This window comes from Theropithecus gelada, chromosome 14 (assembly GCF_003255815.1).
Source record: "Theropithecus gelada isolate Dixy chromosome 14, Tgel_1.0, whole genome shotgun sequence".
Taxonomy (NCBI): domain Eukaryota; kingdom Metazoa; phylum Chordata; class Mammalia; order Primates; family Cercopithecidae; genus Theropithecus; species Theropithecus gelada.
The window spans coordinates 66,301,580-66,322,481 of NC_037682.1; the positions used below are offsets into that span (position 1 = coordinate 66,301,580).

The 20,902-nt window shown below is 36.6% G+C and overlaps 1 protein-coding gene across 1 annotated transcript in view; it reads right to left on the reverse strand.

Annotated features, from left to right (window-relative positions):
- PGM2L1 (phosphoglucomutase 2 like 1) overlaps window positions 1–20,902 on the reverse strand; it is a 54,402-nt gene that overhangs the window by 20,040 nt on the left and 13,460 nt on the right. The window contains exons 2-5 of the mRNA XM_025357096.1: window positions 10,689–10,856; window positions 8,021–8,127; window positions 7,245–7,329; window positions 4,330–4,413 (exon numbers count right to left, since the gene is read on the reverse strand). Coding sequence (XP_025212881.1) covers window positions 4,330–4,413; window positions 7,245–7,329; window positions 8,021–8,127; window positions 10,689–10,856 — 444 coding nt within the window. The remainder of the gene's footprint in view (window positions 1–4,329; window positions 4,414–7,244; window positions 7,330–8,020; window positions 8,128–10,688; window positions 10,857–20,902) is intronic.

Consider the following 20,902-nt stretch of genomic DNA (forward strand, 5'->3'; position numbering starts at 1 on the left):
TGTTATCCAAAATATATAAAGAATTCTTAAAACTCAACAATAAGAAAGCAAAACAGACACTTCACCAGAAAGAATACACAGATGGCAAAGAAACATATGAAAACATGTTTCACATCGTATGTCATCAGAAAAATGGAAATTAAAACAACAATGAGATATTACTGGCCAAAATCCACAACACTGACAATAGCAAATGCTGACAAGGATGTGGAGCAACAGAAGCTCTCATTCATTGCTGGTGGGGATTTAAATAGCCACTTTAGAGACAGTTTGGCAGTTTCTCACAAAACTAAACATACTCTTGTCATATGATTCAGCACTCACACTCCTTGGTATTTACTCAAAGGAATGAAGACTTATGTCCATACAAAAATGTGCACACAAATGTTTATAGCAGCTTTATTCACAATTGCCAAAACTTGGAAGAATCTATGATGTTCTTTAGTAGGCGAATGGGGAAATAAACTGTGGTACATCCAGACAATGGAATATTCTTCTTCTGTGCTAAAAAAGAAATGAGCTATCCAGCTATGAAGAGACATGGAGGAAATTACTATGTGAAAGAAGCCAATCTAAAAAGGCTGTATATTGTATATTCCAACAATATGACACTCTGAAAAAGGCAAAACTGTGGAGACAGTAAAAAGATCAGTGTTTGCCAGGGGTTAAAGAGGAGAAATGGATGAACAGGCACAACACGGAGAATTCTGGAGGCAATGGAAATACTCTGTATGACACTATAATGGTGGATACATGTCATTATTCATTTGTCAAAACCCAAAGAACGTACAAATGAAGAATGACCCTAACATAAACTATGGGCTTTGGGTGATAATGACATATCAATGTAGGCTCATCAAATGCACCACTCTGGTGGGGGATGTTGTTAATGCATATGTGGGGACAAGTGGGTACATGGGAAATCTCGGAACCCTCTGCTGAATTTTGCTGTGAATCTAAAACAGCTCTACAAAATGAAGTTTGTTAAAAAAAAATCCTTTAACAGACTTCTCAGAAAGGGAAACACAAATATCTTATAAATACATGAAAAGATACTCAACCTCACTCATAAGACAGGTACAGATTAAAAATAACATTTCCACCCATCTGATTGGCAAAGATTAAAAGCTTTGATGATACAATCATGGAAGATAAAGGATAAAGGCCCTCATATATTGTTGATGAGGTTATTAAATGGCATGACCACCTTGAATAGGGAATGCCAAACTTTCTTTGCATATTCCCTTTGATCCAAAAGTTTCACCTCTAGGCCAGGCACAGTGGCTCACAGCATTCTGGGAGGCGGGGGCAGGAGGATCACTTGAGGCCAGGGGTTCAAGACCAGCCTGGCCAACATGGCAAAATCCTGTCTCTACTAAAAATACAAAAATTAGCTAGGTGTGGTGGTGCACACCTGTAGTACCAGCTACCCAAGAGGCTGAGGCAGCAGAATAGCTTGAACCTCGGAGGCGAAGGTTGCAGTGAGCCGAGATTGTGCCACTGCACTCCAGCTTGGGTGACACAGCGAGGCTCCATCTCAAAAAACAAACACAAAAACACAAAAACTCCAAAGTTTCACCTCTAAAAATCTATCGTATAGATCAGCAGTGCCCAAAAGATGTGTACCACAAATGCAAGCCACATATAAAATTTAAAATTTTCTAGTAGTCACATTAAAAAATGCATAGATGAAATTAACTTTATGAATAAAGCATATATATTCATGCATATATATATTCATATCATTCATATGTGTATATATTCATGCCATTCATACATATGTATAGATATATTCATTCATCTTTAAAAATCTATATAGATGAATCATAATTTATGTAATCAATCTTCTATCGATGAACATTTCATTTGCTTCTGATCTTCTGCTATGTATAAACAGTGCCACAATAAACATTCTTCTACATTAATCTTTGTTTTTTTTTTTTCTTTTTTGAAACAGAGTTTTACTCTGTAGCCCAGGCTGGAGTGCAGTGGTGTGATCACAGTTCACTGCACTCTCTGACAGAGGAGCCCTCTCCTCTCCTGGGCTCTCCAAAAAATACAATGTCACATATACAAATATATACATATACAAACACACACACATACATATATATTTTTTCCTTAATATACAAGCACAGGTTAAAATATACATATTGACTATATATACACGTATGTATATATATGTACATCTATATGTGTGTATGTATACATGTATATACATATATACACATACATACACATAGAATGAGAAGAGGGGAAGGGAAAGAGAGAAAGAAAAAGACAGTCTGTAAGACGTATTGTTGTGTGAAATCAGCAAGGCACAGAACACTATTATATAGTACCCTACCATTTATGGGGAAAAAGACGGGGAAGTGACAAACACATATATATTTATATATGTGTGGACTATCCCTAAACAGAAATGAAAACTGGAAACAGTATTTGCTTCTGAGAAACGGTACTAGGGGACAGAGATGGGACAGATTTTTTTACTGTTTAACTTTTTAACCTTGTGCTTACATATTAAGGAGAAAAAATATTTGAGGGTCCACTATGTGCCAAATATGTTCAATAGCAATGAATATCAAGGCAGACTAAGTCTCTCTACCTACGAACTTATATTTAGGGGATGGGGGTGAGGAAGGTCAAATAAATAAGATAATTCATCATAAAGAAACTAGACCCACAGCCTGGGCAACATAGCAAGACCCTGTCTCTACTAAATATAAAAAAATTAGCTGGGTATGGTGACTCATGCCTGTGGTTGGGAGGCTGAGGCAGGAGGATTACTTGAACTTGGAAGGTTGAGGCTGCAGTGAGCTGTGATTGTGCCACTGCACTCCAGCCTTGGTGACAGAGCAAGACCTTGTCTTAAAAAATAAAAATAAACAAATAAAAAAAGAAAGAAAGAGAAAGAGAAGGAAGGGACGGAGGGAGGAAGAAAAAAAAAAAGGCAGGCAAGTGGTACACACCTGTAGCCCCAGCTACATGAGAGGCTGAGGCTGGAGAACTCCCTGAGTTTAGGAGTTTGAGGCTACAGTGATCATACCACTGCACTGAAGGAGGACCACTCTTAGGTGTATATGCTGTGGAGGAATCAAGAACTCTCTAACAGACACCTCTAACAGGAACCTCAAAAGTAGTGTATCTAGAACAGAGTTCTTGATTACGCCACAACATATACACCTAAGAGTGGTCCTCCTTCAATCTCTTATCTCTGTAAATTAACATTACCACCCACCCAAACAAAAACCAAGAATCATTCTTGATTACTTCTTTTCCCTAACATTTAATCTACTAACAGGTTCTACAGATGCTGTGTCTAAAATAGAGGTTGAATATGTTTACCTCTGCCCATGTCCTCTACCAATCACCATTCTAAACCATTGTTGTCTTCTGTCTGAACCAAAGCATCCCAACTGGTCTCTTCCCTGCTTCCATTGTTCTCCCTGCAATCCATCCTCCACGAAGCAGACAGATGATCCCTTAGAACATAAACTTTCCTGCTTAAAGTTCTTCAGTGGCTTCTTATTCTTTTGATAAAACCCAACCCCCTTGCCTTGGAGCTTATAAGTCTGCATAATCTGCCTCCTGCTTGTTTCTTCATTCCTTCCCTTCCTGTGCTCACTGCATTCCAGTCATACCGCTGCTCCCCTCTGTTCTCTAGCTCCTCCAACATAGCAAGTGCTAATTTTGCTCTAACATGTGTGGTGACCCAAAACTCTATAACTTAAGTCCAGATTTCTCCCCTGAGCTACAAGTCTATATATCCAACTACCTATAGGAACGCAGGCTTATCACCCACTCAGAAGCCCCAAACGGTGGTTCAATACTGTGCTGCATTCTTCTGTTTTCCCTCCAGAGCCACTTTTCACCCTTCTCCACTCTGCTTTCTGCCACAGAGGCTGACCCATCAAGTGGAATCCTGTGGCCAACAAGGAGCTCCAGCAGAAAGTCAGAGGGAGAGGAGAGTGAGGATAAGGTACCATTCCTCTGGCTCTGTTGTTGAAAACTCCCACTCATTTTTCAAGTTCTTGCTGCAATGTGACTTTATGAAATGGTAGAGAAGATGGATTTAGGAAGGGATAGAGAAATCAAGGACAATTAGAAATAAAAGAACTAAAGAAGAGATTTTTGTAATCGTACACATTGAGAAGTAATAAATGCCATTAGGGATACACATTCTTTGAGGACCAGCCTCAGTGTTTTTAACTTTTTGTTCCCAACGTCTAGCTCTGCTCTCCAGTATAGAAAACATACTCAGCACATATTATTTGAATAAAAAAGATGACCTATAAGATAAACAAAGGTCAGGAGTCCAAGGTTTACCTTGTATCCATTGTCTTCCTTGCGGTTGTGAGAGGCAGTAATCATCACACCTGCAACTGCTTTGAGCTTCTGAACTGCATATGGCTGAAAAATAAATAACACCACAGTTCCATTTTGCTTCCTAGCTATTTACACATTTGACATGAGAATAACTTCGATTAAATGACAGGAAAAGCATTATAGTATGATATTGCTTTTGTTAATACTCTCTTTATTTTCTATTTACTTGATTTTTCCTTATACCTTTATTATAAGATTTCCTTCCTTTTACTTTTTTGGATTTCTTCTGTTTTAGCACAAACATGTTAAGCGAAAACCAACTCATTATTTTAAAATCTTTTTTTTCCTTATATATTCATTAAGGCTATACATTTCCCTCTAAGTAGGGCTTTAGTTAAAACCCATAATTTTTACTATGTATTGTTTTCATTATTGCTCACTTTTAAATACCTACAGGCAGCCCTTGCTTTGCTCAGTTCCTATACATGAATTACTGATATTATGCTTTTGTTAAATAGCTCCAGTCTCCCAACAACATGTTCAAATTTCATTTACCACGGTAATATTAACCATAACTGCATCAAGTACACACTTGGCTTCTAGCTCTTCAGTCCACACATCCCTACATTTATAACAGAGCCACATCATGATGAGTGATCAATCATGTCACTCTTTAAAAGGGTGTCAGTGATTGGACACTGAGCATCTGTTTTTTAGCGCTCACACAAACTGCAAAACATGTGGCTCTATTGCCTCCTTTTCTCCCAGTAATAGACCCATATGACAGTATACAAAAATGGATAATGGAAAGTAGGAATTAGCCAACAAAGGTGAAAGTGCAGCAAATAAACAAAAAGGAGTAATAATAGAGGGAAATTTGAATTGAACATAAATGAAGTTATAGAAAAAATAAGTGGGAATGCTGACACTGCTGCCATTCAAGAGACTTTAGACATACTACCAGGGAAGTGTAGTGAAGGGGAACACATGGATTAAATGAGGAACGAGGCTGTGATGAGAAGGATGAAGATGTCCCAGAAGAAGTGACACCAACAAAGAAACCTTCACATTAAAGGAACTCCCAGAGATATTTCACAAGATTGAAATTAACAAAGGATAAGATGCTGGACGTGTATCCAAACTCAGAAAGGTATATTAACAATTTGCCAAGGCACAGATCAAGATGCTTGCTTGTCATATAAGTAAGTTATAATCACAAGAAGCAAGCTCTAGGCCGGGCGCGGTGGCTCAAGCCTGTAATCCCAGCACTTTGGGAGGCCGAGGCGGGCGGATCACAAGGTCAGGAGATCGAGACCATCCTGGCTAACACCGTGAAACCCCGTCTCTACTAAAAAAAAAAATACAAAAAACTAGCCGGGCGTGGTGGCGGGCGCCTGTAGTCCCGGCTACTTGGGAGGCTGAGGCAGGAGAATGGCATGAACCCGGGGGGCGGAGCTTGCAGTGAGCCGAGATCGCGCCACTGCACTCCAGCCTGGGGCACAGAGCAAGACTCCGTCTCAAAAAAAAAAAAAAAAGAAGCAAGCTCTGTTTATCTCCTGATAAGTTTTATTGATTGATTGATTGAGACGGAGTCTTGCTCTGTTGTCCAGGCTGGAGTTCAGTGGCACGATCTCAGCTCACTGCAACCTCTGCCTCTCAGGTTCAAGCAATTCTCGTGCCTCAGCCTCCTGAGTAGCTGGGATTACAGGCATGCGCCACCATGCCTGGCTAATTTTTGTATTTTTAGTAGAGATCGTGTTCCACTGTGTTGGTCAGGCTGGTCTGAAACTCCTGACCTCAGGTGATCCACCTGCCTTGGCCTTCCAAAGTGCTGGGATTACAGGCATGAGCCATCACCCCCAGCCTCCTGATAAGTTCTTTTTACAAAGAAATAAAGTACTTTAGTTATCAATGTTTCTTAATGTTTTAAATTACAATGTACTAAATAAACATTAGTTTTACCATTGTTTTTTCTTTTTCCTTATACATTTTTACCCAAGAGTAAGAGTGTTTTTAATGTTGTGGCAAAAAAAAAAAAAAAAAAAGTTAAAGGTCATGGAACAGTCATAATTTTTCTCATTGATTATTAAGATCATCTGGCATTTTCTTAATCCAGTCTATCATTGATGGACATTTGGGTTGGTTCCAAGTCTTTGCTATTGTGAATAGTGCCGCGATAAACCAACATGGCACATGTATACATATGTAACAAACCTGCACGTTGTGCACATGTACCCTAGAACTTAAAGTATAACAAAAAAAAAAAAAAAAGAAAAGATCACTTGGCATGGTTTTGGCTTATACAACTGTCTTTATAGCCCCCACACTCTGTGCAAAGCAAGGACTGCCTGTCATTTCTAATCTGCATTATGTTATCTTCCTTAATCCATGAATAGTTTATGAATGTGTTTTTAAAATTCCAAACATGGGAGGATTTATGGGCTTTTTTATTTCTGATTTTATTGCATTGGGGTCCAGGTATATGGCTTGATAAGCAGCTCTTTGGCATTTGCTGAGACTGTGATTCTGCTTAATAATAATGTAAATCCTATCATCATACAATAGAGAATTTTTACACACATACACACACACACCCAGATCAAGTCAGCTAACAATGTGTTCAAATCTATCCTTCATCATTTTTGTCTGCCCAATGAATCAATTTCTGAAAGAAGATATTAAAATATTCCACTATAACTGTAGACTTGTCAACGTTTATAGATCAAGTTCTCAGCTAGGTTGAACAAATGTCTGTTGAATGAAAATAAACTCAAAGCAAAATTTGTTTTTCTTCCATTGGTCCCTTATATTACTCAACACAGAACTACATGCACAAAAAAGATTTGAATCCTAGTTGATTTAAGAAATATTTTCAAGAGCAACAAGCTATATGATCACCAACACAACACACTTACTACAAAAGGTGTAGGAACATATCTTGAAAAAAGGTACACAGGAACATCTTTGGCCAGCAAGACTGCAGCAGTGAGTTTAGCAAGCCTAAAAAAAGGGAGATTTCATTTAGTCCTTTGCCTACCATACTTTTTAAAAACCAACCTTCCACATAGATGTTTCATATTATAATTAGTCTGAATAAATAGTAGCCTAATATATCCTATTCTTATAATAACTGATTATTTAAACTTCATGCCCTAATTGGAAAATGTTAAATAAATAAGATTTTTTTTTTAAAAAAAGAGTTTAACAACTAATAGAATTGACATTTCGATTTCCTCTTTTTCCCTCATTCATCTTTTGATGGCTCTTTTACTAAGAAATAAAATCTGTAAAAGGCAAAAAGAATGGAAAAAGTGATATGAGACTTTGATAAACTCAATATGCATTATTACCCCGAAAAAACACCCTAAGACTAATCTAATAGGCATATAACGAGAATATAAGCTACATAATTACTACTACCCAGTGCCTTTGCCAAAATACTAAAGTTATAAGCTATGATGTCATTCTAAATATGAACTCTAAATATTTTAAATTTTTACTTCTTTCTGTAAAATCTAAAGCTTTTCTTTGAAACACTTTTTATTCTATTTCAGCTCTAAAGTAAATATTAGCATGTGATCACATTTCTATCTGACAGTCTACTGTTTTGGAAATCCTACTACTGGACAAAAAATTTTTTAATATGTTTTATTCTATTTCAACTTAATCTTTGAAACAATTAACTCTGTACCTCTGGCTGCTGCAGCTGCTAGTTACTTGACCCCGAGTGTCATACCCAACCACAAAGCCTCTCTGCTTGAAGTCTGAGAAACATCTCTCAAGGTATTTGTACATCCCCTGAAGCAAATAAACACAAAAGATTAGTCCTAATGGATGCTTGCATTTCATATGACTCAGAATCTCTTATTTTTATGTTTGCTGTGCAGCTGACTGGCTGCTAGGGAAGTGGCTTCTGCCTTTATGCCCATGCTTACCAGTGTGGGAGCAATACTGTTCAATCCAGAAATGTAAGATGACAAACATATCCTGGATTTTCAGACACATTTAATACCATGGAAATACCGATTTAATAACCACTAAATCCAATACAATAAGTAAAACATTAGGAAAAGCAGAAGAAACATGAGCATCAATAAGCTAAAAAAAAAAAAAAGATTAGAAGAGCCAACATAAATTGTTTCTTGTCTGAAGGCTCTAGAGAACAGAATTTTAATTGTCTTAAGTCCTTGCTAAATCATATGATTGAAGTTAACCAAAAGATTTGACCTATTTATGATGCAAACATTTTTAATCAGCAACACAGTTCTTCACTAGAACATTTCTTATGATGGTTGATCCCATTTGTAATTCTTTGGTTTTAAAATCTCACAGAAAAGTAATACCATAGACTAGAAAAACGTGCAGTCATGGATGACAAAAAAATGAAATAAAGTATTTCATATTGAAAACATCACAATGACAAACTAAAACCATTTAACTACCTTACAAATGATTTGTTAAGTTTAATAAATACTTTAATATCTAAAAATAACATTTTAACATTTTATACTATTACAGTCCTTTAAAATGAGTTTCACATAAAAGATGGGACATTTAATCCTAACACCCTGAAAAGAAAGCAATGCAGACACCATTTCTAATTTGGTCTCTTTCAATATGTCTTTTAAGAAGAGGAGACAATAAGATTAAAGCTCCATGTAATGTCTTGCCTAAGGCCAAACTAAGTTATACTGATTTATTGAAGACCTATTATATGGCAGGCACTGCTAAATAAGTATGTGGTAGCACCAAACAAAGCCACAGTGACTTCTGGTGCCTGAGTTTCTCAAGTACAATTAATTTTCCCAACCTATAAGCTATGAGTGAGTGCATGCTTAGTATATTAGCTAGATTCAACAACTTATTTCTAATGATGATACTATCCTAAAACCTCACAGACCCTCATATTAATCTCTGCTATCAGAATGCATCTTATTTCCCTATATTTTTAGGTTGGTGGAAAAGTAATTGTAGTTTTTGCCATTAAAAAAATGACCAAAACCTCAATTACTTTTGCACCAATCTAATAGAGTCTGAAAAGGGCTAGGGCTTAAGAATCAGATTCCATCTGGCTTTTCCACTTCACACAATGGAATCCCAACTCCAGTGAAAATGTGCACTTCTGTAGAAATTGCTTTTCAAACACCTCCCCTACCCCTTTTTGTAAAGTCAAGAAATCTTCACTTAGAATGAAAGCATATGAAAAGACTAAATGTGTAAGAAAATAATGAACTAAAGCATCTCTGGTTGAGGAATAGGGGGAGGGGTGGGTGAGGAAGGGGCAGGTATCCTACCTATCCAACCATCCTGTCATTCCTTCTCTCCTACCTCTGCATTAGGCCTTGGCTTTAGAGAATTCTCTCAGAATAAGGCTAAAGATGATTTACTGTTTGGGAGTATCAATTAGAATTATGTCTACTGAATAATTCTCTAGCCCAGAACTATTTTTAGTATAAGCTAAATACATTACTGGCCTCAAAAGTATTGTTATTTGAAACAGGATGATTCACTTGCAAAGAGAAGCAATTTGTTTCTAGAGTGAGCTGCATAACAATGGAGAGAAGTAAAACAAATTGTATCATATTACACAACTGTATTAACTCTCATGTGGATATAGAAACCCACATAAAGGATATGTGATAAAGGAAAATATTTTCAACTAAATTTTCCAAATTCTGGTTAACCTTTATAAATGGCCATATGCCAAAATGAGTAGTTATTTTCTTCTATCTAAGTTTGTTTCTTTGTATTAATTGGATATGCTAATATACACTTCTTGGTTTCAAATGCAAAGCAACATTGTTAAGAAGTTGACAATGGCAACCAAAATAACTCTTAATCAGAAAGTCAGTCTGTGACCATGAAGATACATAAATGATTTCTAAAATCTTGGGCAAGACTAAAGGTCAGAATTGAGTTTACAGTTTTTACTTATATAAGAGTAACTTAGGGGAAATAAAGCTTTGTGTGTGTGTGCATTTAGAATGGCACTACCTAATTTATAAATTTAAAAAAGAAAACAGACTGAGAAAAAGTACACTTTTTTTTTGAGACAGAGTCTCGCTCTGTCGTCAGGCTGGAATGCAGTGGTGCAATCTCGGCTCACTGCAACCTCCGACGCCCAGGTTCAAGCAATTCTCCTGCCTCAGCCTCCCAAGTAGCTGACACTACAGGCACGCACCACCATGCCCAGCTAATTTTTGTATTTTTAGTAGAGATGGGGTTTCACCATGTTGGCCAGGATGATTTCGATCTTGACCTCGTGATCCGCCCGCCTCAGCCTCCCAAAGAGATGGGATTACAGGCATGAGCCACCATGTCTGGTCAAAAGTACACTCTTGATACTTGATAATACTTACCTGTGTTGACTGTATTACTGTAAGGTCATTAATATAGCAAAACCCTGCCCCCATGGCAGAACGGAGTCCTGCAGTCCCAAAAGTCATTCGGCAACAAAGACGATCTCGCAGCTCCTTGTTCATCCCATTCCGTAATAGGTTTTCAATCTGCTCTTTTGTTTTCGGATTCTATAAAGAAGAAGTATTAAAACTTAACCAGGAATCCAAGCAGAGTCCTAATATTAAGCCCTTCGGAGGGGTCAATATGTATATATCACAAGGTTCAACATTCAATATAAATTCCACAGTGCTACTTCTTTGTACGTATGATAAAATAATACCTGCCATTCACTGAGTCCCCAAAGGAGAAAGGGCCTGTTGAGGGTGATTTACATATCTCTAAATTTTATAGCATTTGTATAGCATATTAAAGAATGTTGTTTTTTAAAAAATTTGATATTTAAGAGCTTTGAATCCAAAATAAACCTCTTAGTAAAAAATGACATCAATTAAGTTAGAGTCCATGTTAGATTTCAATCATAGTTCACTGTAACCTCAAACTCCTGGGCTCAAGTGATCTAGCCTCAGCCTCTTGAGTAGCTGGGACTACAGGCATGCGCCACTACACCTGGCTAATACATTAAGTTTTAAGAGAAATAGAGACACTACTGGATAAATACCATCAAAACATGCCTACCAGTTACCTACCTAGACCTCTGCAATTCAAAATGAACAGATATTCCTTTCTACTGCTTAAAAATCACAGAAAACGATTCAATTTATCTATGGCACAAGTTGGCCATAAAAATATTTTATGTGTTAAGTGTGAACTTAATTAAGAATGAGAATACAAATTCATTCCAAAAATGGTTTGTGAGGCAGGGCATGCCAACATCTATATTTGGGATTCTGTATTTCATTGTCATGTACTTTAACTTATTTTCATAAATCTCAAGAATACCTGTCACTGAAAATGGTGCTTCACAAAAGAATATCAAGTTTCGGCTGGGCGTGGTGGCTCACGCCTGTAATCCCAGCACTTTGGGAGGCCGAGACACATATATATATGCTTTAACATCTATTAGTTTTATATATATAAATATATAAATATAAATATATTTATATATAAATATATAAATATAAATATATTTATATATAAATATATATATGCTTTAACATCTATTAGTTATATACATACATAAATATATATGTGTGTGTGTATATATATATATAAAATCCAGACTCAAGGAACTTCTGTTTCATAAATGGCACACACTAACAAATAACTTACATAAAAATATGAATAGCTCTTAAGGGAAAAATATGAATAACAGTATCTGGGATACTATCATTTCTAAGATACCACTAGATTTCATAGGTCAAAGAGACTTGAAGAGGGCTAACATTTAAAGATGGGCATAAGAATGGCAAAAATTGAATAGACTCTTCACGTTTAGAGGGTACATAGCACTGTAATACCCTGCTAGTAGGAATGTAAATTGGGATAGTCTTTTTACAGTGGTTTTACAGCAAGTATCAAATTTTAAATTGCACATTCCTTTTGGCCCATAGATGTCTGTCCACAAAAATACCTTCACATGAACAATAACATTTATTCATATAAGAAGGTTCACTGCAGCACCTGTATGGGTAGTATTATTATTAATATCACCATTGTATAGAGGAGGAAACTAAGATTTAGAGAGGGAGCCTAGTATCACTGAGCTGGTACTGGAAATTTAGACAGTTTGGGAACCTAAGCTGGTCTGGCTCTAAAGCCTATGCCATCTCACTGCAAACAAAATAATTGTGTTGGGGTGTTAATAATGCTTCTGATAACAATTTAATTCCAGTTACAAAGCAAAGTGATGTTCCTTTTTATTACAGGTATAGTGTGTGTATATATATTGTATGTATATATAGTATATATGTGTATATAGTATATGTGTATATATACAGTATGTGTATATGTGTATATATGTAGTATGTATATATAGTGTATGTATATATATCTAATGAGTATATATGTATATACACATATACATATATGTATGTGTATATACATATGTACACACACACACACACATATATAAATGATCCACCAGACATAAATGCTGTTGGTTACTGAGTATACTTCCTAATGTTTAACTGCACAGCTACTAGAGTAGGGCCTAAAAATTCCATTCCCAATTACAGACTTCACAAGCAGTACTAACCTAATTCCTGGTTGTTGAAAAGCTTGTAAGTTAGAGAAAAATGAAAATGAATAAAGAATCATGATATACTAGATATAACAAATACACTTTTATGGCAAAAAGAGCTAAATAATTATGACAACAGGCATTTGAAATCTACTTTACACTCAGATTTCTCCACTATTTAACAGTGAGACATTAAATTAGATGTTGATGTTATAAACTTTTAAAAATATAACCTAAAAAGCTATCTACGCAGCCATAATATCACATATTCTCCATTCAGATGAACTTACATTTGTATTTTTTTCTAAAGTCATTATATCACTACGATTTTATAAACTATAATATATGAAGATTCTAAAGAATTATAAATTTATTATTATTATTATTATTTAAGACAGAGTCTCGCTCTGTCACCCAGGCTGGAGTGCAGTGGCATGATCTCGGCTCGCTGCAAGCTCCGCTGCCTCCCGGGTTCATGCCATTCTCCTGCCTCAGCCTCCCGAGTAGCTGGGACTACAGGCGTCCGCCACCACGCCCGGCTAATTTTTTGTGTTTTTAGTAGAGACGAGGTTTCACCGTGTTAGCCAGGATGGTCTCTATCTCCTGAATTCGTGATCCGCCTGCCTCAGCTTCCCAAAGTGTGGGATTATAGGCATGAGCCACCACGCCCAGCCAACTAATTATTTTTAAATGAAATTTTCATGTTGAACTCAGGTATAATAAATGAAAAGGAGAGCAGAAGAGTATATACAGTGTTTTCATTTATATAAAAAGAGGTATGTGTATATTTATATATCATGTAGAAGTATTCCATGTAAATATAAGAGACTAAAAATAGTGATTACCTCTGAAGGGGATATTAGGCATGGGGTTTCAAGTAGACAAGTGACTTATTTTTATTGGAGAGCCATGATGCTGTTTGGATATTTTATGTATATATTACTTTTTTATGGTTAAAAACTAGTTAGGTATTCATGATGGCTCAGAAAAACCTCTATGTCTATGTGAATGATTTTTTACCTCACAAATTGCTCTCCTTTTCGCATTCACAGAAAGCTACTGATAAGATCTGAATCTATAAAACATATATTGGTGTTCTCTCAAATGCAAATTATTGTTTGCTTTCTAACTGTGCTCTCTTATTTAAAATTCATTGATTACTTGGGGGTAGAAGCCTAGTCAAGAAAAAAAAAAGAGGAGGAAGACAGTAGGAAAGCTATTTGACTGACCTGCTTTCAAGAAACATACACACCAGGCTGGGCACGTTGGGTCACGTCTGTAATCTCAGCACTTTGGGAGGTCGAGGCGGGCAGATCACCTGAGGTCAGGAGTTCAAGACAAGTCTGGCCAACATGGCGAAACATTCTCTCTACTAAAAATACAAAAATTAGCTGGGCATGGTAGTGTGTGCCTGTAGTCCCAGCTACTTGGGAGGCTGAGGCAGGAGAATCACTTGAACCAGGGAGGCAATTTAGTGAGCCGAGATCGCGCCACTGCACTCTAGCCTGGGCAACAGAGTAAGACTCCGTCTCAACAACAACAACAAAAAAATACACACTGACCTATTACACAAAATGAAAATTTATTATTTAGAAAGTAAATGCATTCAATCTGAAATAAATTTGCTTTTAACTAGCATATCTTAGAATCCTAACAATTTTAGTACTCCAAAAAAGTAATCCTGCAGAAAATCGAAAAGATTTTAGTGACTACTAGCATTTCTCTGTACTTCATCAGTAATAAAGCTAATTGTTTAGTATGAAGTCAGTAAGGTGCAGAATATAGAAAAAAGCCATGCATTATTTTCGAATTTTACCTGTATACCAAAAATTTTCCTTTAGGTTCTAATCCTATGGTTTGCTTCAACTTTACATAGCTGAAATGAAGAAAAGAAGGTATCTTCTTACGTAATACTTGTGGAGTTTTCTTTTTTCCATATTGTAGAACCATAAGGCCCAAATTCAAAGAAAACATGAAAGAATTGATTTTTCTAAAATCACTTAAAAAAATTAACTTCTTACAAACTTTCACAGATGTGAAGAAGGTTACACACCAGACCAAAATTCACATCAACTCTGCCTGCCGACCAGTGAAAATACTAACATTCACTTATGAAGGATTATTTTGAACTTGCCCAAGTTTTCTGAATAGGTTCAGAAAACTAGGGACTTCTATATTATTTATGTATAATAAATATAAATGTGTATAAAAGAGTGTAAAAAATGTAATCAAGTTTGCCAATGAGAAGTGTGTTAGCTTGTCTGCATTGGTATAAAGGAATACTTGAGGCTGGGTAATTTATAAAGAAATAAGGTTTATTTGGCTCACGGTTCTGCAGGCTGTACAAGCATAGCACCAGCATCTGCTCCACTTCTGGTGAGGCCCAGGAAGCTTTTAGTCATAACAGAAGGGAAGAATAGCCAGCTTATCACATGGTGAATGAGGGAACAAAAGAGAGCTGCCAGGCTCTTCAACAATCACCTCTCATATGAACTAACAGAGTGACAACTCCTTATTATCACCAGCAGAGAACCAAGCTATTCATGAGGGAACCACCCCAATGACCCAAACGCCTCCCACCAGGACCCACCTCCAACGCTGGAGGTCACATTTCAACATGTGATTTACAGGGGACAAAACAGCCAAACCATATTGAAGAGTTTACCTGTAAATCTTTTTTCCTATTTATCTGATAAACCTACTATTTTAATAATTCTAACACAATTTGAATCTACTCTATTAGTATTCTAGTACAAAACCTAACAGCTTAAATACACTCAAAAACATGAATCGCATTGTTTAGAAGATTGGAACAGACCTAAAAGAACATAATATATATTTAAAATCCCAAATTCAGTCTGGGCACGGTGGCTTATGCTTGTAATCCTAGCACTTTGGGAGGCTGAGGTGGATGGATCACCTGAGGTCAGGAGTTTGAGACCAGCCTGGCCAACATGGTGAAACCTTGCCTCTACTAAAAATACAAAAAATTAGCCAGGCATAGTGGTGGGCACCTATAATCCCAGCTACTCAGGAGGGTGAAGCAGGAGAATCACTTGAACCTGGGAGGCGGAGGTTACAGTGAGCCGAGATCATGCCATTTGCACTCCAGCCTGGATAACAAGAATGAAACTCTGTCTAAAAAAAAAATCGCAAATTCTAATATTGTTATACATCTAAAGGGGAGCCAATATACAAAATTGACTCTTAATAACTCAAATATATCTAAAGTTGCAAAATTGTACATAACATTTTTAAATGTTACTGGCAGAGACTTATGTCTAAATAATAAATACCAGTTTTATACAACTACAGAGAAAAACATTTTTATTTTGTTTATTTATTATTTTGCCCCCCATCGTGAATGAAAGACAAACAAATTTTAAAGTTTATTTCTAACCAGAAGTGAAAATAGGAAAGTGCAATCTGAAAATCTGAAAGGTAAACACAGCTGACATTCACTTCTGAGGGTAAGCCAATTTGAAGATCCGAGTCTAGAGTCTTGGAGCAGAACAGGTTTTCTAAATCAGATGTTTCCTTATGAAGTCCAAACTACATTCACGCTAAACTAATCATTCTTTCCTATTTAAATAATTTTTGTGTAATTCTAAATTTAATTTCCCTATCTTAAAAAAATTGGAAGAAATTAACATAAATTTGGCTTAGACAAAAAACTTGAATATAAAATATACTCATCATATAAAATGAGATTTATTTGAATAATTGCTTAATAAACACAAAAATCATATCCACAAAATGAAGTACTAAGTACCCCCAAAGTAGAAAATAATCCTTGAAATATAATATTATCATTTAAGAATATTAGATATACCAAATTAGTGTGAAAGATTAAAAAGAGTTAATTATTTTGTTTCAAAAAAAACTATTTTTTTTAAAAAACTATAATTTTAACAAAGCACATACAATGAGCTCAATTTTACTGTTCAATTACATAGTCAAACTTGTCTCTGTTAAGCTTTAAGTAAAAAATATTTCTCATATAAGGTAGTCAACATAAAATATTTCAAATGTTTATTGTCTTTCTACAAATATTGTGACATATCATACTTTTCTTGACCAACAAAGAATCCAATTATTGGCTAATGTGCTCAGTAGACCACTGTAGGAGAGAAAGATCACTGAAGTAATAATTCTAGAAGGTTTGGCCCTGATCTTGAGTCAGCAATTGCTTAGCTAAATCATCCTGAACAAGTCACTTCACCTTTCCTTAGACTTTAGATTCCAAGCATATGTGATGATTGTTGAGATTAACTTTTCAAACTCTATAGGTTTTGTCAGTAAGTGATCATAGAAGGCACTAAGTATACCAAGTTCAAGGGCTCCAGTAACATCTATTACTAGCTTTATGACCTTGAACAGGTAATTTAACTCCAGTATCTTCACCTGTAAAAAACAAGAATCATGTTCTACTCTTTTCCCTGGGCACCATGGCCAGCCTCCCTTGGAGCTAAATGAGACCATGTGTCAGAGTTATGGTCACTGGATATGAAAGAGATGTGCACCACTTCCATGCCTAGCCCCAGACCTACTCCCCCACCACTCCTCTTTCCCCATTTACCCATTAAACAGAGAGGACTCTAAGGACCTACAGGAGTATGTAGCAACAAGATGGAATAAATTATTTCATGGAACAAAATCCCCCTCCTTTACCTCCTACCTCATGGACCAGCACTGGGCTGTAACGTCAACAAGAAATAAACTTACACTGTGTAAGCCACTGAAACTTTGGCATACTTGTAGGGTTTTTTGTTTGTTTGTGTTTTTCTCTTTTTTTTTTTTTCTTTTTTTTTGAGACAGAGTCTTGTTCTGTTGCTCAGGCTGGAGTACAGTGGTGACACATCAGCTCACTGAAACTTTGGCACATTTGTAGGGTTTTTTGTTTGTTTGTGTTTTCGTCTTTTTTTTTTTTTTTTTTTTTTTGAGACAGAGTCCATTCTGTTGCTCAGGCTGGAGTACAGTGGTGACATATCAGCTCACTGCAGCCTGGACCTCCTGGGCTCAAGTGATCCTCCTGTCTTGGCCTCCCCAAAGTGCTAGAATTACAGGTGTCAGCCACTGCACCCAGTGGAAGTAATACTTGAACTGAAAAGTGAAAGATTAGTAGGAGTTGGATTGTGGAGCAAGGTGGGTGAGGAACAAGTTGGGAGTAGAGAGATAATGGAGTTCAGTATTAGACTTACTGAGTTTGAAATAATATCTATACCCAGCACACTAACCATTGCTTCCCCTCCCCCCTCCGGCCCCCAATAGTAACCTAGGAAATGAAAATTAAAACAAGATACCATTTTTCACCGAAAAACTTATTAAGAATCTTTAAAATGAGTAAGCCCAGTGCTGGGGAATGAAAATTAACTCTAGTAACCAAGGAAATGAAAATTAAAACAAGATACCATTTTTTCACCTAAAAATTGATTAAGAATTTTTAAAATGAATAAGCCCAGTGCTGCGGAATGAGAGTATATTTATTGCTATGGCTTAGTAAAAAACCACTTTAAACTTCATGGTTTCAATCAATAATCATTAATTATCTTTCATAGTTTCTATGGGTTAGGAATTCAGAAATGGCACAGCCAGGATGGCTTGTCTGTGTACTGCTGTAGGCTTGTCTATCTGGCAGTGATGCTGATTGTAGGCTGGGGCCTAGTGGAGGCCATCAAATGGCACACCTACAGAGGCCACTCCTTGTGGCCTTGGTTTCCTTGCAATGTTGGGTTCCAAAGGTAAGTGTCCCATGAGCAAGCAAGCCAAGTGGAAGTCATATTACCTTTTATGGCCTAGCTCTGAAAGGCATGTTAATTTCCACTGCACTGTATTTATTATTTTTATTTTTATTTTTTTGAGGCAGAGTCTCACTCTGTCATGTAGGCTGGAGTACTGTGGAGAAAAACATGTCTCACTGCAGCCTCCACCTCCCAGTCTCAAGCAATCTTCCTACCTCAGCCTCCCAAGTAGCTGAGACTACAGGCATACACCACTATGCCTGGCTTTTTAATTTTTTAAAGAGATGGGGTCTTGCCATGTTGCCGAGGCTGGGCTTGAACTCCTAGCTTCAGGCAATACTCCCACTCCAACCTCCCAAAGTGCTGAGATTACAGGCATGAGCCACCGCACCTGCTTTGTACTATATTTCTTTAGGCAGCTACAAAGATCCACCCAGGTTCCAGCAGAGGGAACACAGATCCCACCATTCAATTAAGGAGTACCAAAGTCACACAGTAAGAAGAACATGTGGAATGGGACATATAGTTGCAGCTGTCTTTAAAAAAATACAATCTGCTAGAGGGACTATAAATCGATACAACATCTCAGATGACAATTTGCCAATATTTTAAGTAGCTTAAATATTAAATAGTCTTTGTTTTAGCAATTCTACTTCTAGAAATTTATCCCGAGGAAATAATCACGGATGCACATTATGATTTAGTCATAAGGATATTCACTAAAGTAATATTAATAATAATTTAAAAAGTAAGCAAACCACATGTTAATAGAAAACTGGTTAAATAAAAAGGCTGATGTAATAGTACATTAACATAATGTATTAAAAAATCACAATAGAATTTTAATATGCAAAAACACTTAGATATATTAGGGGGGTAAGTATATAAACCATATGTGTAATACAATTCCAAATTTGTAAAATATACATAAATGCATAGAAAAATATAACTAAAAAAATGTGATTGCTCCTTATATCTTCATAGGGAAGGATTACTTATGTAATCAAGGAGAAAAGTTTACAGAATACAAATTAACCCCAAACTCTTATTTATTTAAAATTTTACTTTATTTTATATTCCAGATACATGTGCAAGTTACATAGATAAATGTGTGCCATGGTGGTTTGCTGCACCTATCAACCCATCACCTAGGTATTAAGTCCCACATGCATTAGCTATTTATCCTGATGCTCTCCCTCCCCACGCCTCCCCGACAGGCCCCAGTGTGTGTTGTTCCCCTCCCCGTGTCCATGTGTTCTCATTTTTCAGCTCTCACTTGTAAGTGAGAACATGCGGTGTTCGGTTTTCTGTTTCTGTGTTAGTTTGCTAGTTTGCATGATGGCTTCCAGCTCCATCCATGTCCTTACAAAGAACATGCTCTCAATCCTTTTTATGTATACATAGTATTCTATGGGGAGATATATATATTACATTTTCTTTATCCAGTCTACCACTGATGGGCATTTGGGTTGATCCCATGTCTTTGTTATTGTGAATAGTGCTGCAATGAACATATGTGTGCATATATCTTTGTAACAGAATGATTTATATTCCTTTGTAACACCAAACTCTTAACCTGTGGATTAATGTCATTCATCACTTTAGGAAATTTCATAGCAACTATCTCTTTCCTCTCCTTAAGAAATTCCAATGAATAGCATGTTAGACCTTTTCCTGTATCATCTTATGTCTCATAGCCTCTCTTTTATTCCTCCACTTCCCCCCAATCCTTTTGTCATTCCATGCTTTGTTCTGAATATTTTTCACTGACCTATCTTGTAGTTTGCTAATTCTCTCTCTGATTCCTCTCTAAAGTGTTGTTAAATGTGTTCATTGAATTCTTAATTTTGGTTATTGTTTTTCTTCAGTTTCAGAATTTCTAATTTTGTTTTGTTTTGTTTTGTTTTTTGAGACGGAGTCTCACTGTCGCCCAGGCTGGAGCGCAGTGGCCGGATCTCAGCTCACTGCAAGCTCTGCCTCCCAAGTAGCTGGGACTACAGGCGCCCGCCACCTCGCCCGGCTAGTTTTTTGTATTTTTTAGTAGAGACTGGGTTTCACCGTGTTAGCCAGGATGGTCTCGATCTCCTGACCTCGTGATCCGCCCGTCTCGGCCTCCCAAAGTGCTGGGATTACAGGCTTGAGCCACCGTGCCCGGCCGTTTCAGAATTTCTATTTTTAAAAATTTACTTTTTTTGTATTATTTTCATTTTTCCACCAATTTTTTTAACTTATGAGATTACTCCTACTTCTGCTCTCTGCTCAATTTTAATTTTTTTTTTTTTTTTTTTTTTTT